The sequence below is a fragment of the Bos mutus genome, chromosome 12, assembly GCF_027580195.1.
Source record: "Bos mutus isolate GX-2022 chromosome 12, NWIPB_WYAK_1.1, whole genome shotgun sequence".
NCBI lineage: Eukaryota > Metazoa > Chordata > Mammalia > Artiodactyla > Bovidae > Bos > Bos mutus.
The window spans coordinates 33,297,751-33,322,051 of record NC_091628.1 but is presented as its reverse complement, the minus strand read 5'-3'; the positions used below and the strand labels follow the sequence as shown (position 1 = coordinate 33,322,051).

At 44.9% G+C, this 24,301-nt stretch overlaps 1 protein-coding gene across 2 annotated transcripts in view; it reads left to right on the top strand.

Moving 5' to 3' along the window:
• The window catches only part of LOC102280627 (phospholipid-transporting ATPase IB), a 455,079-nt gene that overhangs the window by 367,858 nt on the left and 62,920 nt on the right, over positions 1–24,301 (top strand). For both annotated transcript variants that reach the window (XM_070380503.1, XM_070380504.1), the window contains exon 34: positions 20,739–20,827. In XM_070380503.1, the coding sequence (XP_070236604.1) occupies positions 20,739–20,827 (89 nt within the window). The remainder of the gene's footprint in view (positions 1–20,738; positions 20,828–24,301) is intronic.

The window sequence follows — 24,301 nt, the reverse complement described above, 5'->3', positions numbered from 1 at the left end:
CCAGGCACAAATACTGGAATGGGGTGCCATTTCCAGGGCCTCTTCCCGACCCAAGGATCAAACCAGCATCTCTTATATATCCTGCATTGGCAGGCGGGTTCTTTACCACTAGCGCCTCCTGGGAAGCCATAGCATTATCAGAGGACACTTCTCTTCCAGGTGGCTGGCTCAGGTAGGCAAACACACACTAGCCAGTCAGCAGCCCTTCAGCTTACCCTCTGTGTCTTTGCAAGAATCAAGTAGGTTGGTCATGTCTATGGTTTGCATCCCATCAAACACGCCCAGCTCCTTCCCAGTTTCCTCCTGTAGGTCCCAGACCCAGAGGAAGAGCAATGGAAGGCTTGAAAAGGGCGATTGAACTGCAAACAGCAGACCTGTTAACATCCACCTTCATTTCCTAGGATTCTGTAAGAAAGGACCACATGCTGGGCGGCTCACACAGCAGAAATGTCTTGCGGTTTTGGAGGCTGCAAGTCTGAGGTCGTGGTTTTGGCAGGGTTGATTCCTCCTGAGACTGTGAGGGAGGGTCTTCCCCAGGCCTCTGTCTCCTCGCTTCTAGTAGTTTGCTGGTGATTTTTGGCATTCCTTGGCTGGGAGAAGCACCACCTAATTCCTGCCTTCATGTTCACATGGCTTTCTCCCTGTGTTCATGTCTGTGTCCACACTTCACCTTTTTTAAAAGATGCTAGTCGTGGTGGATTAAGGTCCCGTCCTAACCACCTCATCTGAACTGATGACATCTGCAGTGAGCCTATTTCCAACCTTCTGAGGTTCTGGGGGTTATGACTTTACCGTGAGAATTTGGGAGGGGTACAGTTCAACCTATAGCAGTGTCATAAATTGATTTTACATTGAGATAGTTTTGCTTCCTACTGTGTATAATTCTAAGAACTAACCAGATGAAGGACTGGATTGTGCTTTTTTATTATTATCTTTTGTAAAACTGCAGAGCTAATGTAGTTTGATTTAGTTAACAGAAATGTTTGGAAGAATGAACTAGTGAGCTGAAAAATGGCTTGGTAGTTACTTACCCTGACCCCAGAAAGCCTTAGAGGATCACGGGAGCAGTGGGTGATGTGTGTTCCCAGATGGCCCAGCCTCCCTCTCCTCTGCTGACTTCATCTTTCCTGTTCCTTTTCCCCGCCCTCCATCCTTCCTGGTGTGTTGGGCCCACAGTTTGTTCTAACAGAAGCATATCAATGCTAGTTCGGTACTGGGCTCCCCTCCCTGACCACGTGGCTGGCCCTTGTGCTTTGCACCCCACCCTCACAGTATATTCATCTCTTCTACTACTCAACATGCTGGAAAAAGCATGTAATCTTAACTTTTAAAAGGTTAAGGTTCTGTATTTTATCACTTTCATTGGACAAAATGTATGACTTCTTCATTTCAGAAGTGTTTGATTTTTCTCTTTAAAAATGAAGCAGGGTTGACATCTGGGGGACCTGCAATCATGCTGTTGTTGTTCAGTCACAATGTCATGTCCAACACTTTGCAACACGTGGACTGGCATGCCACAGGCTCCTCTGTCTTCCACTGTCTCCTGGAGTTTGCTCAGATTCTTGTCCATTGAGTTGCTGATGCTCTCTAACTGTCTCATCCTCTGCTGTCTCCTTCTCCTTTTGCCTTCAATCTTGCACAGCATCAGGGTCTTTTCTAGTGAGTTGGCTCTTCACATCAGGTGGCCGAAGTATTGAATCATACTCAGTCTCAAAATAGGCAGAGGGCTGTGTCAGGATTCTGAGCTCTTTTTTTGTCATAATGCCAGATAGCTTTTCTCCAACTGTGGGGGCTGCTCTTGGGCCAACAGGGCTGGAAAAGAAATAGTCTAATGTTCATTGGCGTAAATGGGTTCACAATGGAAGTGTGTGCCTTGGCACCCGAAGATTTAAAAGGTCTGAATATTCATATGGTCTTATCTAAGCCACTCCCTGGTTGTTAGTTCCTCACATTAAAAAGATGTGTAAGTCCTCAGAGGTTCATGGTACATCCAGGCTGAGTAACTGTGAACCTTTAAAAAAAGAATTGGCATGTTGAGTTTTCAGTTGAAAATTCAACAATTCCTTCTTTTCGGGGTTCCATCCACTCACAGAGCCACGCAGCCCTTCCCCCGACACTGTCCCCTAGACCACAGCCAAAGCCCAGATAAACTGTGATCACCGCGTGTCCAGAACCGCGTTTGATTTCGCTTTACGTGTACGCCACTCCTCGTCTTTTGCGTCAAACATTTGACAAGGGCGAAGATGGCTTTGAAAGCAGAACACCCACATTTGGTATCCCTGCCTTCCTTTTTCTTATGTTTTGGCCTCAATCACAGTGCTTTTAATATTCATGAAGTCTGAAAAAATAAACATACTACGACTATTTCCTCTGCATGGAAATGTTATGGTTTCAAACCCCAGGGAAAACAATTGGGAAGTTCTGCAAAGCCACATTTTCTCCCTGTCGGCTGGAAAGGAGCTCCAGCTTGGCAGAGGTACTTCCTTGACACTCTGGGCTTCCCAGAGCAGATGACGGGGGTGGGGGAGGTGCGGGGGTGCTGCAGGGGCGCTTATTAAGGAAGGACAAGGAGTCAGCAGACATGCGTATTAGTGTATTTAAGTATTCTCTTTGCAATCATAGATACTAGAATCCTTTTTTTTCCTCTCTTTTAAGATCTATTTATTTATTTATTTTTGGCTGTGCTGGGTCTTCATTGCTCTGTGGGCTTTTTCCTCTAGTTGTGGCGAGCAGGGGCTTCTCTCCAGTTGTGGTGTGTGGGCTCCTTGTTGCGGTGGCTTCTCTTGTCATGGTGGCTTCTCTTGTTTTGGTGTGTGGACTCCAGTAGCTGCAGCCACGAGCCCAGTAGTTGTGGCTCCCAGGCTCCAGAGCACCGGCTCAGTTGTTGTGGCACATGGTCTCAGTTGCCCCGAGGCGAGTGGGATCGTCCCAGACCAGGGATCGAACCAGTGTCTTCTGAATTGCAAGGTGTATTTTCAGCCACTGGACCACCTGGGAAGCCTTGGAATCCTTTCAGCTGATTCAAAATTATGTAATTGAGGGAGGTAGGAAAAATATTTATTCCACTTACATTTCTGTGTTCAAGTAGAAATTGTTGACAATATTTCTCAGTCTTCTTTCTTTCCTTTAAGCCTACATTGATATTTCCACCCTAAAATTAGTTCAGCCAGTCCCTTAAATGTTTAAAAGGAATAAAGAGCAAGAACTCCCCATGAATTTGAAACCTGACCATTTAAGAAAAAACAAAATGAGTATTCAACTGGATTGGCCCAAAAGTTTTCAGGTTTTTCCATACAACATTATGGAAAAACCCAAACAAACTTTTTGGCCAACCCAATAAATAGTTAAAAGGAAATTGGCGTCAGAAGTGGTGTTTCAGTAATGGAACATGGTCCTAGGTTTCTATGCTGGAGTCCAGCCCTGTGGGTCACCCTAAGTACAGACAGGTGCTCCTCCAAGTTGCCCAGAGGACATCGCTACTGTCACCCTTCTCCCCTGCCCTCCCTTGCTTGTTCTCTGTCCAAGGATGGTCCCGTGTGCCACACTGATGACTGAGCTGTCACCACCTTCATGTTTCTCTTTCTCCCAGCTCCTCTGTATCATGTGTTTTCACCTTCTTTCTCAGGAGCCATGTGATTGCTCTGTCCTCAAGCTAACTGCCTCTTCCCCAGTTACATCTCCATAGCCAACTCAAGTGCCATTAGCAGCCTCTTTGGTTCCTACCACTTACCACTAAGGATGATAAGGAGACACATATTTAGGGGGCCAACTCCTGGGAGCTGGCCAAAATTAGCTAGTGGTCAGTGGGGATGTCAGCCAGGGCCTTCCAGCACGAGGGGAGCTGGATAGGCTGCCTTGTCTTCCCTCCTGGAAGACAGACAGAAGGTCAAGTGCTACATCTGCCGTCTTGGGGCCATGAGGCCACAGGAGAGAGGAAAGAAGAAAACCAATGCTGAGGGTGTTAGTGTTAGGTGTTAGTGCCGAAGGACCAGAAAAACCTGGGTGCTCTGGATCATGGTGGAGCAAATACCTTCTTCCAGAAATGTTGGGGGAGAAAAAGTCAAAATCAGTCTTCATTTTGGCTTTCATTCTATGCCGTCCAGAAACACTGACTCTTTTCCTGTCCTGCACTAGAATGTGAGATTATGAAGGAAATTGTGTCTTGTTGGTCTCCCTTGCTAGATGCATTGGATATACTTGTAGGTGAGCTCCTTGTTTTATAATAAATTTACCCACAGGGTGCAGACCTGACATGTCTAGCTTCCGTGACAGCAGACAAGGGGTAGGACCAGAGTATGGTATCATCACAGCTGGTGGGTGGATGCTGTGGCCTTCAGAGAGAAGCAGAGAGGGAAGAGGCCTACAGTCATCTCGTCTCCCGGGATGGGTCAAAGGAGAAATGACAGCCCAGCCTGGAGATTCCCTGGTGCCTGTTTTGTTGCAGCTTCCCACAAGAAACCTTTTCATCACTGGAGTCATCATGGCCCCCTCCCCACAGAAGAAAATAAGATGGAAAATTCTCCCTTCGGGTGGACTCTGAGCATTCGTTGAGGCCACTCAAGCAAAGAGCAACCCGGAAGGTCTGCAGCTTGTGGTCCCTGGCATCAGAGGCCCCGGGTTTTCTTTCTGCCTAATTTTCATATGCTCGTGAGCTGCGGGAGGCTTAATTAAAACTGCAGGGGAGCCAAAGTAAGCGCAGAAAGGAACTGTTTTGATGCTTCAAAACCCCAAGCGAACAGAGTGTGGTTATTCCATTAGGCACGCTTATAGGATTTGTCCTAGGCGTTTGGATTGCTCCAGGCCTGCTGGGGAAGTCAATCGTGGGCTTTAGAGCTGAAAGGAACCATATTGAATGCTCCCAAATTTCACTTTTCATCTTCCCGGCGAGGTTTCCCATTCCCAGTGCGTTATTGTGAGCCATGTGTGAACTTTTCCTCCAACTTCTGTTTACTCAGCTTTCCTTCCGCTGAGGCCAGATTACAAGACAGGGCCAGCCCAGCTTTTCTGCCTGGTTTGGCGGTCATGATCTCGGATTCCTTGCCTGCTTTTCCCTGCTGGTCACTAGAGGCTTTAGTAAAACCTGGGTTTGCCTGAGAAGCAGCACACAGGGTTCAGAGCACAGGGTCTCCCAGCTGGACTGCTTCTTGTCTGTGTGACCTTAGACAAGTCACCATATCTTTATGCTTTGCTGCGTCATCTGCCAAAGGGGATGGGGTGGTGGAAACTGTCAACATCTTAGGGTTTGCTGTGTTCCTTCACTGAGGAATTATCACCAGGATCACAGTCCTACAGGCCAGCACCATGTCTCCCAGGGCTAGGGCATGCCGACCTGGGAGTGAACACATTGCCCGCTCCTCACAGAGGATCACTCAGTCATCAGCTCAAAATGGACCCAGGTGTTGAGGAACCTAGCCCGATCTGACTGCTGGAAAGCCAGGCCAGGGAAGAGGTTTGCCTGATGCCAACTGAAGAATCCTTAAAAGTCTGGATGAAAATACTGAGTATCAGCTGCTGAAGATTTAGGAACTGGTGGTACTGGGGGCCTGGCCTTAGCTTTCTTACCAGGTATTTGTACCCCAACCAAGACATCAGTGTAGATTCTATAGTGTGTATGACTAGACTGTGCCAATGAACCTGTTAACAAGGGGCCACCTATGACATCAGCCACTGAGGACCCACCTCCACCCTCAGGAGGCTTTCCGTCTTAAGAAGAAGATCAAGCAACACGTGAGCATCCCTAAGCACAGAGCAGAATCACAAGGCACCTTGGAAAGCAGATACACCCTGAGGTCTGCCCACCTGGACCAGGGGGTGGTTCTTACCTCTGGTTCCAGAGGGAGGACACATGACCTCTCTGGACCAGACTTGCCCCATCTATGAAACAGAGGTGAACGCTATTGTTGTAGGACCATCTGTGTGTGTTAACCCAGGGGACAGCAAGTGACCATGTGGCCACACACAGTAGTCTTGCGAGAAGTGGGAGCAATAGAACTGTCACTGGTATAGTTGAACACAAGGGAGGAAGTGGATCATTCTGCCTGGAGACACCGAGGGGGTGAACCTTGAACTGAATCCTGAAGGAGGAAGAGGAATTCTCACTGTTAGAACCATAGCAGAGGTGGGCACTGTCAGCCAAGCATAAAACAAGGTGTGCAGAGCCCCCTCAAAAAAAAAAAAAGAACCTTGAGGATTTGGAGAAATGTAGACAGTCCATGTGGCCAGAATGCACGGCTGGGCATGCAAGGCCAAGAGCTGGGTCTTGAATGAAAGACCACAAGTGGCCTCAGGTGCCTTTGTAGCAAGTTAGATTTTGCCAAGTTTTGCAACATGCTAAAAAGCCCAGTGCCGAGTACCCTATTAGGCAGTTTATATATGGGTTGTTGTTGTTCTCGTTAAGTCGTGTCTGACTCTTTGTGACCCATGAACTGCAGCATGCCAGGCTTCCTTGCCCTTCACTATCTCCTAGAGCTTGCTCAAACTCATGTCCATTGAGTCGGTGATGCCATCCAACCATCTCATCTTCTGTCGTCCTCTTCTCTTCCTGCCCTCAATCTTTCCCAGAATCGGGGTCTTTTCCAGTGAGTCAGCTATTTGCAATCAGGTGGCCAAAGTATTGGAGCTTCAGCTTCAGCATCAGTCCTTCCCATGAATATTCAGGGTTGATTTCCTTTAGTATTGATTGGTTTGATCTCTCTCCTTGCTGTCAAAGGGACTCTCAAGAGTCTCCTCCAGCACCACAGTTTGAAAGCATCAATTCTTTGGTGGTCAGCTTTCTTTATGGTACTTGATGCCCAGATTCACCCTCCAAGGATAGCTCCATTTTACAGATGTGTGCACTTGAGCTCAAGGAGACTGTCACTTCATCATTCAACTCACCATATTAACTTGTGGGGAATTAGGCAGGCTGCCCACCTGACAGAGGTATCACATACTTCATGTTCAATTGTGTTGATTTATTTTTTGTTTCATGTTTACTCACTTCCCTTTGGATGCATTTGGAACAAAGCAATACCACAAATCAATAAAATACACCATCTCCACTGATGGTGAGACTTGAAGTAGAGTTGGGTCACCCTCACCAGCTGGACCATTGACTAGATGAGGTGGAGCCCTGCTTCTCTGTTAAAAGCAAAATACCAACACAGAGACTCATGTTTACTTTGGGTCATATTCTCTCCAAATAAATCAGGCATCCTGTTAAAAAACAACACATTCTATTTTTTTATGGTAGATATTAGCTTGAGTGCAAAATAGGATAATATGAAACATTGGGTTGAGGTTGAAGCTATGAATTTAATGAAATTTTATGTGTCACCCAGAAAGGAATAAGACCCAAACCAACCTCAGATGGGTGGGTTTCCCAAATGGTTCATCAGGTAAAGAATCCACCTGCCAACGCAAGAGACGCAGGAGACTCGGGAAGATGCCCTGGAGGAAGAAATGGCAACCCACTCCAATATTCTTGCCTGGAGACTCCCATGGACAGAGGAGCCTGGTGGGCTACAGTCTATGAGGTTGCAAAGGGTAGGACACGGCTGAGAGACCAAGCATGCACGCACACAACCTCAGATGAAGCATCCTCAGTTAAATGGTGGTAAAAGCACATGTTCACATCAACCCAGAAGTTGGGATATCTGACACACCCCAGAACCCCAAGCTCTGTAATCTCCACTGCTGCTGTGCACCCGGAATGCTCACCATGCATTTATTTTGGACGAGTTCTAAACAGGTGTTTCCTCTGGGCCACAAGTGGTTTAACTGAGAGCCTTGCCACGTCCGGCGTGTTCAGCTGGAATCTCGGAGTGGAGGCCGTGCAGGCCTGGCGGCTCCTCTGTGCGATGCTGACGGCCGGGACTTGCCAGTTCCCACGCTGGTCAGCGCTGGACACAGAACAGATGTTGGGGATTACAGGGGAGGACTTGGGGAGGCCGTGGGCCTGAGCATCTGCGGAAGTAATTCATTGTGGGGACTGGACAGGCCCCGTGGAACCCGCGGTGAGAGGTTCTAGGAAATAAGCCTCAATGGGCCTGCAGATCAGGGTGCAAAACAAAAATTCTCCCAGTGTCCTTGGATTGAGGGAAAAATCGTTCATCATCATCTACAAGTCCAGCTGAACAGAGAAATGAAGAAACCCTAATCCTACAGATACTCGTTCACATTCTAAACTGTGAATTAATCAGTGGGGTCCTGACTCCGAAGCATCAGAGTGCTATCCTCTGATTGACTCCACGTGAATCACTGGGAGATGGTGGGCAGAGCCCTGGAAGCTTGGTGGCCCATCCTTGGCCCGGCTTCCAGGAGGCTCCTTTAAGGCTGGGCTCGATTCACCCTGGGATAATACAGAGTTGTTTCTTCCTGCCCATTTCTGGCCATCCTAAAATTCCTCTGTCCAGCCGCTGCACCAGCAGTACTTGTACTATTGTCTCATCCTTGGCCTGCTTTCCGAGATGCTGTGAGTTAGAAGTCCAGAGCGTACAGTGCTCTAGGTGACAGTTTCAATATCTGTGCGATGACCATCAGTGAGCCTCGGCTGTTTCTTAGCGCAGCTCTGTGGAAAGCTAGCCGGAAGACAACTACGTTAAGCGCTTCTGAGGCACCCTCTGTGCGGGTAATGGACTTCAGTCGGATTTCTCATACAATTCAATTGCGTTGGTCAGTGCATGTCAGTAACTGTTGTTGGTTTAAAAAATAAAATCATTTAAAGAGCCATAAAGAAAGGAATGGCATGATTAGAATCACCTCAGCCAGAAAAACTCATTGAAGAAAAATTTAGAAATAAAAGTATTTAAATAGGGACCCTAAGTGGAATAGAACTCAGAATACTTTTTTTTTCTTTTTAGATTTTTCTCTTCCGTTAGGTCTGTTGCCAACTTATTTATAGCCTGTTAAGGATTTCAGAGGACTTCCCTGATAGCTCAGTTGGTAAAGAATACGCCTGCAATGCAGGAGACTCCAGTTTGATTCCTGGGTTGGGAAGATCTGCTGGAGAAGGGATAGGCTACCCACTCCAGTATTCTTTGGCTTCCCTTGTGGCTCAGCTGATAAAGAATCTGCCCACAATGCAGGAGACATGGGTTCGATTCCCGGGTTGGGAGGATTCCCTGGAGAAGCGAAAGGCTACCCACTCCAGTATTGTGACCGGGAGAATTCCATGGACTGTATAGTCCACAGGTTCACAAACGTTCGGACACAACAGAGTGGATTTCAATAGAAAGAATTACAGGCAAAGATGTATGTTCAACTATTACTGCCTTAGAGTTGATAACGAATTTTTTGTTTTTTTGTTTTTTTCTGAGACTGTAGTATATGTGTTGTGTTTTCTGGAGGTAAACATATAAACATTTGTGCTAGGGAGAAAGCAGGTAGTTAATATGGAGAACAAAAGAATAGTGATAGGTTGCTAATAAATGTTTTTAAAGAAAAGAAAAATAAAGGAGACATAAAATTGTATATCATGGGCATGAATTTCCGTAATGAATAAACAAGTAAAAGTTTGAGAAAAAGCAAAATGGATCTTTGGAATAAACATTGTATTATTCAAAATCTCAAATGCATTAGTAGAATTCATTCACACAATCAGCTAGGAATTTTTTTTTAAACAGTGCCTCAAAGTAACTTGATTTTTGTTTTGTTTTGTTTTTTAAAAATGAGAAAGAGGGATAATTATTGAATTTTGTTTCTCCTCTGAAAGCATCTTCATTTCTCCAAAATTAATATAAGAAATCTCTATGAAAGAAAAGAAATCCCGCAGTGCCTTCAACAATATTAAGGGGACAAAGACAAAAGAAAAGAAGGTCTAAAATACCACTTGATGTGGTATGATGTCACTTGTATTTGGCATCTCAAATACAATACAAGTGAAGCTATCTACAAAGCAGAAACAGATCCACAGACGTAGAGAACAAACCTGTCAGACCCACAGATGTAGAGAACAAACCTGTGGTTGCCAAGGAGGTAGGGGAGGAACGGACGGGGAGTGTCGGATTAGCAGGTGCAAACCACTGTCTATAGGATGGTTCAACAGCAAGGTCCTACTGTGCAGCACAGGGAATTCTATTCAATGTCCTGTGATAAAGCATAATGGAAAAGAATATATATATGTATGTATATGTATATGTATATATATATGTATATATGTATAATATGTATATTATATATATATAATATTTGTATTGAACTCTTAAAGAAGAAAAGAAAGTCTAGATGATTTTATGAAGAGCAAATGCTATCATATGTTATGTACATGACAGCCCAGTTCTAACGTGAGAAGATGCTGAAATGTAGTAGGCTATCTATAGAAGAATCAGTCAAAAGCATTCATGTGCTATTGCATCTATGAATTTTTAAACTCGGGAAACTATATTGAGATAAAATGAAATATATGGGAAAGGGAAACATGGCTGATATGTTTCTATTAGAGTGCAATGGAAAAAATTGCATCTGTTTTATGTAAATTTTCAGCAGTGACCTGGTAAAGAAAGTCAAAACTACATTAATTAAATTTACAGAGCCAAAAAAAGGTGAAGACCCAGGAGGTTAAACATAAAAATACAGATGGACTGAGAGAGATGAGAGGAAATAGACAGACCTTTACAACATGATATTCAGCTTAGAAATATGCATGCGTGTACGATGGGGAATACTAGCCAAAAACAGATAGCTGGGTTAAAGAAAAAGTTAATAAAACGTTGAGTCTGAAAAACCATACAGACCAAAGCCAGGAAATTACACAGTCGTGGATCCCGCAGTAACTGTAAATTAGCCCCGTGGCACATGTGTAGTATTTCATATTCCGGGATGTGATGCTAACTTTCGCGCATAGACGTGTGTGCGTGTTTCATCTGAATTATAGTTGTAACGGGACAGAGGTGAAACAGGATGTGTGATGGATCTCCTGCTCCTTTTCCCAAGTCATCTGGAGCCTGGGAGCCCGAGGAAAGACTTGGGAGGAGATAGGCTTTCGTTCAGTGTTGTTATTCATTGGAGGAGCTGGAGGGTTGTTTCTTGACAATTGCGAAGTGCCGTGTGTGTCTGGGGTCTTGGAAAGTTGCCCTTAGCACCTCTGAGTTGACACTGGCCCTTGAACTTTCCAAGTCACACCTTCCACCCCATCCCCTCTCTGCACTCTGCTGGGACCATTCTCCCACCCTGGCCTCTTGATTATTTTACCTCAGGGCTTCCCTGGTAGGTCAGTTGGTAAAGAATCCGACTATGATGCAGGAGACCCCGGTTCGATTCCTGGGTCAGGAAGATCCCCTGGAGAAGGGATATGCTACCCACTCCAGTATTCTTGGGCTTTCCTGGTGGCTCTGCTGGTAAAGAATCCGCCTGCAATGTGGGAGACCTGGGTTTGATCCCTGGGTTGAGAAGATCCTCTGGAGAAGGGCACCGGCTGGTGGTGGTTTAGTCGCTAAGTCGTGTCCGACTCTTGAGACCCCATGGACTGTAGCCCGCCAGGCTCCTCTGTCCATGGGATTTTCCAGGCAAGAATACTGGAGTGGATGGCCATTTTCTTCTCCAGGGCATCTTCCCGACCCAGGAATTGAACCCAGGTCTCCTGCATTGTAGGCAGATTCTTTACCGACTGAGCTATGAGAGAAACCCTTATTCTGGCCTGGAGAATTCCATGGACTGTAGTCCATGGGGTCGAAAAGAGTCGGGCACGACTGAGCGACTTTCACTTTCACTTCACTTTCATTTTACCTCCCAAGTTCTTTTCTCTTCTATCCCATCCCCCTGCTGCCATCTCATCTTGCTGGACAAGCTCCATCCGGCTCTCCGTCCTTCTCCGCATTTCCTCATGCTATCGCTGTACCCTGACCCCCATCATCCTCCCCCTCATTGTCCCTAAAATCTCCTCACCTCAGAACCTAGCTCCATCCTGGACGCCCTCCCCTGAGGCTTCACTGAGTCCTGGTTCCTCCTCCAGCGCCCCACCTGCTAGTGTAGGAATCACTCAGATGGTAATCTCAAGCCTTTCCCCACCCAGTATTCCCTTTCCTTGTGATCTCATATATTTCCACAGATTCACCCATCCCTGGGTACAAACGAGCCTCTGAATAAATAGAGCTAGCCCACCTCTCCTGTGAGAAGGCATAGCCCTGGGGTTAGATGGCTGGGTTTGTAACCAAGGCCAAGTGCACACTGCTCACCTCACAACAGGCCAGTAAATCCAGAGAGGAGTCGTTGGGACAAGGAACAACGACTTTATTTCGAAAGCCAGCAGACCAAGAAGATGGTGGACTGGAAAACTATCTTCCCAGAGTTAGAATTCAGGCCTGTTTTATACTAAAAGGGAAAGGAGTAATGTCAAACATTTCCTGGTTCCGGCTAGACTCCAGAGGGGATGTATTAATTTCTTCTTGCCCACAGTCGTCCACAGGTGGGTCTGGTCAGGATATTTCCTGTGACCTAAACAAAGGTATTTTAACTTAATGCTCATTACCCAAGAGGCAGAGTTCCCAGAGCTAGGCCTTTTGAATGGCTTATAGGCAACGGTAGTGATTAACTTGTAATAGAATACAGAGGACCTCATCTGTAAGCTGGGAGTTGCCATAGCGCCCGTCTTACCTGGATGCAGGGACGATGGGGGAAGCTGACTGGGTAAGGACTGAGCACACAGTAGGCTCTTTCCTTGTCATCATGACCTTCCTCATCCATCTCCAAGTGGTGGTCATTACTGGGAGCTCCAAGTTCTCTGCAAAACCGGAACTTTCTGAAAGTCTACCTCATTCAGCCTCAGGACCTGTGGTTCCACCTGCCCTTCCTTACAGGCACCTTCTTCTCCCTGCCTACCCTCTCTGTTGCCCTCTGACCAGTCAAGGCTCACCTTTGTCCCCCTGGCTATTTCAGAGACCCTCTTTCTGTGGAATTTTTCAACCTGGTGTCAGATCTCACATGGAGAGACAAAGGATGTGGAGTCAAACCCCCAGCTTAGTTGAATATTGAATATTGACATGCCACTTGCTTCGTATCTTTTCGAAAAGAAAATGTTAGCCATGCTGTTGCGTCCTCCTCGTGGAACTCCCTGTCGCATTCCTCTTGAGCTAGAAGTATTCTCATTGCTTTCATGTTTACTATTCTCACGCAGGTAATATGTATGTAGAAAATATAAACAATGGGCAATGTTGATTTTTGCAGGGTTTTGGAACTTTATATAGATTGTATGATATATACTCTTCCCCTCAACCCTGGATTGCTTTGGTTTTTTCCAAGACTGGTTTTTGAGGATTATCTATAGTGATGCATATGTAGCTGACTCATTTTAGTCCTGTTTTCAGTTATATAAATATGTGTGTGCGCTCAGTTGTGTCCAACTCTCTGCAACCCCAGGGACTGTAGCCCACCAGGCTCCTCTGTCCATGAAATTTCCCAGGCAAGAATACTGGAGTGGATTGCCATTTCCTTCTCCAGGGAATCTTCCCGACCTAGGGATCAAACCCTTGTCTCCTGCATAAGCAGGCAGATTCTTTACCCACTGAGTCATCAGGGAATCCCCCATATAAATATGCCAGAATGCATTTCTCCTCCTATTGACAAATATTTAAGGTTTTGACTTCTGGTGAAGTTCAATCACCAAAAATGCTGTAATGAACATTTCTGCACAGATTTCTGTATCTGGTTGTGAGCATGTATACGTATAACCAGAGCAAATGTATAACTGGGATTGGAATGCCCATTGGAAACCTCTTAGCCTGTGGCTTTTCTTTAAACTCTGTTATGTTGTGCTTTAGTGCAAGTCTTCCATTTTAATGCATGCTCATCCATTTCCCTGCATAGTTTTTGCTGTTTCATATCAAATTTTCTAAAAGCTAATCAGGGACTCTCCCGCCTTTTCTTCCACAAGTGTTAAGTTTTGCCTTTCACCCAGAGGTCCCCGATCCACCCAGAAGTGACGTATGTCTGAGGCTCGAAGCAGGTGGAACTGGATGTTTGCATCTGGACGAGCTCCTCCCCCATGGATTTGCAGGACTCCTAACCTCTGGGTCTCTAGCTCTGTTGCTGAGATTCTGCACATCCAGGCCCCCAGTCGCTGGGGTTGCATCTGAGGGGCAGGGTCTGAGCAGTGGGTGGGGGTACTCTGTTAGCTAGGCTTAGAGGACCGTGAGCCTTTGCCTGCAGGTAAGTGGCTTGAATATAGAGCCTGTTTTGAGATGGTCCATGGTCCACTGCATGGGAGGTTTTGTCCCTCTGCAGAGTCTCAGAGTCCTGAGATCTTTGGTATAGCTAAGGCTAAGTGTCTAGAAGCTGGAATCTCTAGAGAACAATTGAGCTATCCACTGGTAGCCTCTTTTCCACTTTTAAATTGTTGTTGTTCCGTTGCTAAGTCATGTCTGACTTTTTGTGACCCCATGGACTGCAGCACACCAGGCTTCCCTGTTCTTCACCATCTCCCAGAGCCTGCTCAAACTCATGTCCATTGAGTCAGTGATGCCATCCGACTATCTCATCCTCTGTCGCCCCCTTCTTCTCCTGCCTTCAATCTTTCCCAGCATCACTGGTCTTTTCCAGTGAGTCAGCTCATCGCATCAAGTGGCCGAAGTATTGGAGATTCAGCTTCAGCACTTAGTCCTTCCCATGAATATTCAGGGTTGATTTCCTTTAGGATTGACTGGTTTGATCTCATTGCTGTCAAAGGGACTCTCGAGAGTTTTCTCCAGCACCACAATTCAAAAGCATCAATTCTCTGACACTTGGCCTTCTTTATGGTCCAACTCTGACATCCATACATGACTACTGGAAAAAAATCATAGCTTTGACTATATGAACCTTTGTCATCAAAGACCTTTTTATAAAAATGATTGTTTCCTAACCTGTTGATGCCAGCCAAGATGCTTTGAAGACTAAGACGTTGGTTTTGCTTCACAGGTACCAACCTTAGTAAGACTTGTCCTACTGAGAAATAGTAAGAACCGTGAGACCCACTCAGATCCACAGCTGCTCCAGTACTGGAGTCTAGTTTTTATGGACACGGCACTCTGTTGTCTGTTAATTGAGACAATGCACGCCTTCTTACTGGGTCAGCACATCGCATCACCCTCTGGAACAATGACATTCCCTTGAAATAGCCCAGTTATTAAATCCATCATTGAAAAATGTTGCATTTTAAGCAGAATGGAAAAAGACAAGGTCAGAAAAGTTGCAATACAGGATGGGGAGCATGTGATTTTTAAAAAAATAAAATAAAATAAAATAAACAAACAAAAAAAAAAAGTTGCAATAGAGTAGGACTTCTGAGCTAAAACTTTCAGCTGGATTATACATATCTAAAGGCTTGCAATTTATTAAAATAAAAGTTATTGAAATGCTAGCAAAATGGTAAAGAAAATACTAGAAAATTATGAGGAGCCATTAAAGCCACTGTCTGTTGAGAATATGGATCTCAGACCACAGGAGAAGCCCTGGCACTAGAGTCAGAGAGACCTGGGTTCAGATCCTGACTTAGCCCCTTACAAGTGACCTTGAATTGGCCCTGAGCCTTAGTTGCCTCATCTGTAAAATGGGAACAATTAATGTATCTCTTGCAGGGGGTTTTTGTAGGGCTTGGAAACAATATATGTGGGAGTGCCCAGGAAGAGAGGTTTAATATAAAAGAAGAGAAGCAGAAATCAAACCCATCTCTTACACAAGCCTGAGGCAGGTGGTGTTACCTAATGAAAGTAGGAAATGCTAGGAGAGGAGTGGGGAGGTGGGAGGGTTGATTTTCGGTTACTCAGTCAGTTCAGTTTCAGATGCTCAGTCGCGTCTGATTCTTTGCAACCCCCACGGACTGCAGCACACCAGGCTTCCCTGCTGCTAAGTCGCTTCAGTCATGTCCAACTCTGTGCGACCCCATAGATGGCAGCCCACCAGGCTCCCCCGTCCCTGGGATTCTCCAGGCAAGGATACTGGAGTGGGTTGCCATTTCCTTCCATTACTAATTTCAGCTGCTAGTACACGTCTATTATTTGGGAAGCCCTTGTGGGGAATTTGGAGCTGGTGCAGGGTGTGTTGGTGGATTCTTGTGTACATACAGCAGTGTGTCCATGGAGATGAGAAGGTGCCTGCAACACACGTTGTGAATGGGTGGAGATGAGGCCCTGGAGGCATGGATGGCCCTCCTCCTTCCCCAAGTCTCTACAAAGGGACCTTGAGGTTGGTACGTACCAAGTGCTCCAAAACCTTGGAGAAGGGAAGGCAGAATAGTTGTTGCTGTGAAGTTTCTAGCTTCAAGAAATAAATTTACTTTAAAAGTAGAAAGCATAGTTTTCATTTCTCAATCTGGTCCTTGGGATGGGTCATTTGCTATTCTCAGTTTATCATGAACTGTTTATGAAGTCAAATCTTTTCTTCCCAAGACTCTTTTTTTTTTCTCTTAAAAAAATAGCAATCTGAACTTTGGTTGGAGGAGCTGTAAAAAGTAACAGCAAGAGTGAGAGAGAGAGGAAAAAACTGCAGAAGGGCTCCCTAGGGGGCTGCGGGCTGCTGCTCAGTTTCAGTTGCAGTTGTCAGAGGTAAAGAAAACAGTGGAGAAAATGTCTCATCGAGGGTCCCGGGCTGCTCTGCTCCAGGAAGGCAGCAGAGGGCTGGAGCGCAGCCAGAGGGCGGGCGGGGGCTCAGACACGGTGCCCCGCTCCAGCCCTGAGCTCACTGGCGGCTCTAAGTCATCTTACAGGCAGAGCTGTTTCCAGATCAGATGTTTGGGGGTTGGGAGAGCTAGGAAGACTTCAAGGAAGGGAGGAGTACAGGCTTATTTTTTAAGGTTTGCTCGGGGCTTTGGTGGCATGGATCGTCTGTGAGTACAGCTGACAGTGAGCTGGGTACCACAGCCCCTCGAAGGGAAGAGCTTCCACTGTCCTGGTCGTGGCTGCTTAGGGGAAACTGAGGCAGGCAGAGGGCAGTGGCCCCATGCAGGTGTCACCATCTAAAGCTTAGAGGCACAGCTCCCTCCCAGCTCTGTGTGAACCTGAAGTCCTTGCTCTGTCCACCCACTCAACTGCTGAGAAATCACCCAGGACAGCAAGAGTTGGTATCCCGAGGCTGCTGCCCAGGGGCGAGGACTCTGCCCCTCCACCCCCAGCAAATGCTCGCGGTAACTCATGGAGGAGAAGACGACGGTGGTCCTGTCCCAAAGGGGAATCCTTCTTGTCCCTTCTGTGTCCATTCTGAGATCCAGATCGAGAAGCACCCCTAAGAGATCCAGTGGGTTGGAAATATGGAAACCTTGATCCAGGTAGGATCCACCTGAAACCTGAATCAGCGAAACTGTCGTGTGATTGAAGCCTGGTGACCCACGGCCCCTCTGTGTCCCCCTAACAACGCCTGCTCCTGCCCCTCTAAGCTCCCACCTCAGGGACTGGTTATCTAATGTGTAAATAGTCTCCACACCAGACATGTATTCTCGACTGTTAAGTCCACTCTCCTTAATTAATTTCTCCCTCCATGAAACACCTCTGACAGCGGATGAGGGAGACACACATACCCTGGAGGCCCCAGGACATATCCTGTAGCATTCACTGCATCTCCAAGTTCATATGTATTTGAACACTCTGGTTTTACCAATATGGAATGATCCATTTTTCAAATCTTCAGGCGAGAATGAAGATCCAGGAAAATATGACCTTTTTATCAGGTGGTTTTCATTCTAATTTAGAATATACATGTCTTTCAGGTCACACTTGGAGTTTTAAAGATACTCTAAATGCCCAAAGGAGTGATTGCTGAGGACTTTGCTGTGAGATGAAGGACGTCCCGTTTGGGATATTTGTGTCAGCACACACATCGTATTAATTACCTGGTTCCTGTTGTCTACCTCTTCATTCATGGAGAGATGGTACCTCACCAGGTCCCTCCCAAAGAAAGCCCCTCACACCTCACACCTAGGGAGGGAGTTGGGTCCCTGCGGAGGTTGCAGTGTTGATTTTTTTCTGTAGAAAAGGACTGGGAAGGACGCTTTATGGCAAGTCCTGGCCCTCGGTGATGCACCAGGCAATCTTGGTCTCCTCCTCCAGGCAGGGGAGCAACTGCCATGGTTGCCTCCTCCATGGCTATCACGGCGTCCAGAATCCACCCCACAACAGGAAACACAGACTGACCTCGCCCAACTCAGGCTCCTCCAGCCTCATTTCTAGAACCTTCTCTCGTCTGTCACCATGTCCATGGGTGGCTGGACCTGAGCACCATGGACATTGTGTGTGTGTGATGAGGACCCCACAGAAGTTTCTGCGTGCTCTAATCCCTGGCCACTTGTTTCACGGCATCCCTGATCTGTCCAGATGCGATGCTGTGCTATATTACATTTAGACCAGCTCTACCTTCTCTGGGCTCTCACCAGCTGTGGCTTCATTATCAAGTAGCTTCACACCCAAGCCTCACTTTCCTCTAATTTACTGCAAGAGGTTCCTCTGCATTTGGCCTGTGTGCTCAGTCTTGTCCAACTCTTTGTGACCCCATGGACTGTAACCCACCAGGCTCCTCTGTCCATAGGATTTTGCAGGCAAGAATACTGGAGTGGGTTGCCATTTCCTTCTCCAGGGACTCTTCCTGGCTCAGGGATCAAACTGGAATCTCTTGCATTGGTGGGTGGATTCTTCACCACTGAGCAGCCAGGGAAGCCCATGCGTTTGGCACCCAACCCGAGTCCTCACTGGCTAAAGATGTGTTAACTGAGGGTGACTTCTTCCCAGTGGGGCTGTTAGCACATCAAAAGGATGCCTCACTCAGTAGTGTATGTGAGTGGGGAGAAGGGAGTAAGTAATGCCATTTGTCACCTAGTCCAGTTTAATAAACCTTTTTTTTTAATGCTAAGAGAATAAGTCCTTGGAAGAAAAGTTATGACCAACCTAGACAGCATATTGAAAAGCAGAGACATTACTTTGCCAACAAAGGTCCGTCTAGTCAAGGCTATGGTTTTTCCAGTGGTCATGTATAGATGTGAGAGTTGGTCTGTGAAGAAAGCTGAGTGCCGAAGAATTGATGCTTTTGAACTGTGGTGTTGGAGAAGACTCTTGAGAGTCCCTTGGACTGCAAGGAGATCCAACCAGTCCATTCTGAAAGAGATCAGCCCGGGGATTTCTTTGGAGGGAATGATGCTGAAGCTGAAACTCCAGTACTTTGGCCACCTTATGTGACGAGTTGACTCATTGGGAAAGACTCTGATGCTGGGAGGGATTGGGGGCAGGAGGAGAAGGGGACGACAGAGGATGGGATGGCTGGATGGCATCACTGACTCGATGGACATGAGTCTGAGTGAACTCCGGGAGTTGGTGATGGATAGGGAGGCCTGGCATGCTGCAGTTCATGGGGTCGCAAAGAGTCAGACACGACTGAGCAACTGAACTGAACTGAACTGAACTGAAGAGAGTAAGAACAATCTAACTAAATCTCAATTTCAATACCAATAGCTGCGCCCTTGCCAAAGATTTCAGTACCTCGAACTTAGTCAATATGTGAAAATCAAGACACTAGAAAATCTTTCTGGAGACACACCCTTAAAATCAGTTATTTCCATGACATGTTTTAACAGCTCCAAGTTTTAAAAACCAGCAACAAAACCATATTTCCAAATCCCCACATAACCTTTGTCAACTGGGTTCAAAGATTATTTTCCTCATTTCCCTCAGCCATGAGAGTTCTTACTGATGTTTCAGAACCCACTTTAAACAGCACATACATGATTGTCACCAAATGGTATTTTTACTTTTCTCAAAAAGCAGTTCCCAGCTTTATTGAGACATAGTTGACATCTAACATCGTATGTTTAAGGGGTACATACAGCATGTTGATTTGATCCACTTACGTCTTGGAAAATGATTATCATCACAGCACTAGCTAACATGTCCAGTCCATCACATAGCTGTCATTTCTATAAGATGTTATTTTTAAATGACCTGTATTCTTTGATAAATATACCAGCCGGTAATGATCCAGGATGTAGCAGTCCCAGAAATGTAGCTTTAACAAGCCCGCCTTCTGCTGCTCCATCAACCTGGGATAGGTTTAGAGGAGGAAGGTGGGACCTGCAGAAAGAACCTGGATAATTCAGCTCCTCCCTGTGGTTTGCTTGGGGTGCTGTGGCTGGGTGGGGGAGTTAAATTTTCCTTCTGTGTTTATGCTTTCTGTATGAGAAATGGGAACTAGAGATAGCCAAAGAGCTATGAACACTGCAGTGCACTCCCTCTGAGAGACCTCTGCGTGCGTTTTTCCTGACATGTGATCTCACGGTGGGTCCAGTGGTTGGTGGTCTCCATAGTCTCAGTGGATCAAGGCCTGGAGTGATGCACTGTGTTTGAGGCCCGGAATTTTTTTTTTTTTAAGGTGAGGAGATTCCAAAACAGAACATACAAAAGCCATCATATGCATCAATGCATATGGACATATACACAGCATGTAACACTTAAAGAGGCAGTGTAAATCTGGGTGGGCAGCATCGAGAGATCGCATCTCAGGTTCGGTTATGAGACTTGGTCTAATCCTGCTTCCTTTCCCACTCCCACTCCTGTTGCTGTGAAGGGGCTTGAAGTGCTTTATAAAAGAGGGAGACAAAACTTGTCAGCCTATCAGGATGGAGACAAGAGCTGATGGAGATCATGGTGAGGGGCTCTTGCCACCAGTTGGTTCTTGACATTCTTCCTGAGTGTGTATTTCAGCTTTCATTGAATTTAATAACCTTCTTTTGCTTAAGGGGCGTTTTCTACTGATTGAATTACGTTTCTCTCTCTCAGCAGTGTTAATGCACGTGTCACTTCTGGTTTTTGCAGGCAACCATGGTTCTGAGCTCTGCACACTTCTGGCTGGGATTATTTCTGGTTCCCACCGCATGTCTGATCGAAGATGTGGCATGGAGAGCGTAAGTGAGAGATAAAGTGATACCCCAGGTCTTGTCCTGTGTCCTCCATTAGTCTTCAGCAAGCCCCACCGTATGGTGTTAGATGCTGTGAGATTTCTGAAGTCACCGGTCTCCTGACACCTGCAGATATAAAAGATGTTGGTTTTTTTTTTTTTTTTTAACCTGTACTTCACTTTGATATGAGAATATAGTAGAAAAGGAATCAGGCTGTGTGAAGGTCAAGAGAGGTGTTGCTTGTATAGGATTATAAGGGAGAATTTCTGACTACAGATCCATTCCACCAGGGTTAAGAAGCATAACTCAAAATTCATTGATTTTTTTTTTTTTAATTAGCTGTGTCGGGTCTTAGTTGCGGTACACGAGATCCTCATCACATCATGCAGGATCTTTGTGTTGCATGAACTCTGCAGTTGTGATGTACTCAGTAGTTGCAGTGGAAGGACTCAGCTCCTCCAGGCATGTGGGATCTTAGTTCCCTGGCCAGGGATTGAACCAGCATCCCCGTATTACAAGGCAGATCCTTAACCACTGGATCACTAGACAAGACCCTCAAAATTCATTGATTTTTATCAATGCTGAGTGATCACAAATATAGTCTGGCTTTAAACTCCATGCTTAAAGGAACTTGTGTGTATATGTTTGTCATTTCAAATCACCAAATGCTTAGAATCAAGTAGTCTTTGCTTTTCCAAATTATTCCCAGTAAGAACCCTTCAAATATAATTTTCCTGAAGTGTCAGTTTACAAGTCATGAGAAGATTAATCACAATGACAAAACTATCACATAGGTTCAATAGGAAATAACTTATGCTCAATTTTTGTGTTTCAGAATATATTATTTTCTAACTATCTTATTTTACAATGTGAAAAAAAGCTACGAGGTTCCAAGATAAAATAAACTTTATTTCATCTGCAAGGAAAAGAAGGAATACTGCAAAAGAGGTCAGGTTGATTTTTGAGGTCAGGGTTAGACCTGATGACTTCTTCTGTTTCCAACTTCCCTGAAAATTGAGACTCCTGGATTGGTATTACTTTGGGCAAAGCATAATTATTTGGCATCTCTAAGGTAGAGAATTGAGACTTGATTCCAAACCTTCCAGAAGACATCAGATTTCCTTTTTCTCTCTCCCTTCCTCCCACACACAATGAGAACTGCTCCCACCTGAGAGGTAGGAATGTATTTTGAAAAAAATCTTCATCTTGGCATTATCTTGACAACCAATGATCCACAGAGAGAGAAGGTGGGAGAGATGATTTTATAACACATATTTTGGGTGTTTTCCATTTTTTCCTTCTCTTCACTAAGTTTTACAACTGTTAGTGGAAATTAAATAACTGATTTCTCAAAAACTTTATCATTATGTCCATTTTATCTGCTAAATCTGTGTTCTATAAATAGAATTGGAATCCTTGGAAATCAAACTATGATACCTAAGAACGATGTATTCTTAATCTAATAAATGAACTGAAAGAAAATCTGAGTTCTATGACTTGTGCTCATAACACAGCCCAATTATGGCACGATATATTGCCTTGCCAAATTTCTTCAGTTTTGCAAGATCATCAAGTTAGTTTTAGGTAAATAGAATGTGGTCTTGATTACATCAGATCACTTTTTAGTGTATAGTTTGAGACTAGTAACTTGATTATAAATTAATCTTGGTCTCTATTAATTCAAATATCAAATTAATGTCATGAAAAAGTTTTATTAGTTCATAATTTTTAATTTATTTTTTATAAAATAAAAAGTGACTTTTATTTTTTTTTTATTTTATTTTATTTTTAAACTTTAAAATATTGTATTGGTTTTGCCAAATATCGAAATGAATCTGCCACAGGAATACATGTGTTCCCCATCCTGAACCCTCCTCCCTCCTCCCTCCCCATACCATCCCTCTGGGTCATCCCAGTGCACCAGCCCCAAGCATCCAGTATCGTGCATCGAACCCAGACTGGTGACTCGTTCCATATATGATATTATACGTATTTCAATGCCATTCTCCCAAATCATCCCACCCTCTCCCTCTCCCACAGAGTCCAAAAGACTGTCCTATACATCAGTGTCTCTTTTGCTGTCTCGTATACAGGGTTATTGTTACCATCTTTCTAAATTTCATATATATGCGTTAGTATACTGTATTGGTGTTTTTCTTTCTGGCTTACTTCACTCTGTATAATAGGCTCCAGTTTAATCCACCTCATTAGACTGATTCAAATGTATTCTTTTTAATGGCTGAGTAATACTCCATTGTGTATATGTAAAACAGCTTTATTATCCATTCATCTGCTGATGGACATCTAGGTTGCTTCCACGTCCTGGCTATTATAAACAGTGCTGCGATGAACACTGGGGTACACGTGTCTCTTTCAATTCTGGTTTCCTCAGTGTGTATGCCCAGCAGTGGGATTGCTGGATCATAAGGCAGTTCTATTTCCAGTTTTTTAAGGAATCTCCACACTGTTCTCCATAGTGGCTGTGCTAGTTTGCATTCCCACCAACAGTGTAAGAGGGTTCCCTTTTCTCCACACCCTCTCCAGCATTTATTGCTTGTAGACTTTTGGATCGCAGCCATTCTGACTGGCATGAAATGGTACCTCATAGTGGTTTTGATTTGCGTTTCTCTGATGAGTGATGTTGAGCATCTTTTCATGTGTTTGTTAGCCATCTGTATGTCTTCTTTGGAGAAATGTCTATTTAGTTCTTTGGCCCATTTTTGATTGGGTCATTTATTTTTCTGGAATTGAGCTGTAGGAGTTGCTTGTATATTTTTGAGATTAGTTGTTTGTCAGTTGCTTCATTTGCTATTATTTTCTCCCATTGTGAAGGTTGTCTTTTCACCTTGCTTATAATTTCCTTTGTTGTGCAGAAGCTTTTAGTTTAATTAGGTCCCATTTGTTTATTTTTGCTTTTATTTCCAATATTCTGGGAGGTGGGTCATAGAGGATCCTGCTGTGATGTATGTCTGAGAGTGTTTTGCCTATGTTCTCCTCTAGGAGTTTTATAGTTTCTGGTCTTACGTTTAGATCTTTAATCCATTTTGAGTTTATTTTTGTGTATGGTGTTAGAAAGTGCTCTAGTTTCATTCTTTTACAAGTGGTTGACCACTTTTCCCAGCACCATTTGTTAAAGAGATTGTCTTTAATCCATTGTATATTCTTGCCTCCTTTGTCAAAGATAAGGTGTCCATATGTGCGTGGATTTATCTCTGGGCTTTCTATTTTGTTCCATTGATCTATATTTCTGTCTTTGTGCCAGTACCATACTGTCTTTATGACTGTGGCTTTGTAGTAGAGCCTGAGGTCAGGTAGGTTGATTCCTCCAGTTCCATTCTTCTTTCTCAAGATAGCTTTGGCTATTCGAGGTTTTTTGTATTTCCATACAAATTGTGAAACTATTTGTTCTAGCTCTGTGAAAAATACTGTTGGTAACTTGATAGGGATTGCATTGAATCTATAAATTGCTTTGGGTAGTAT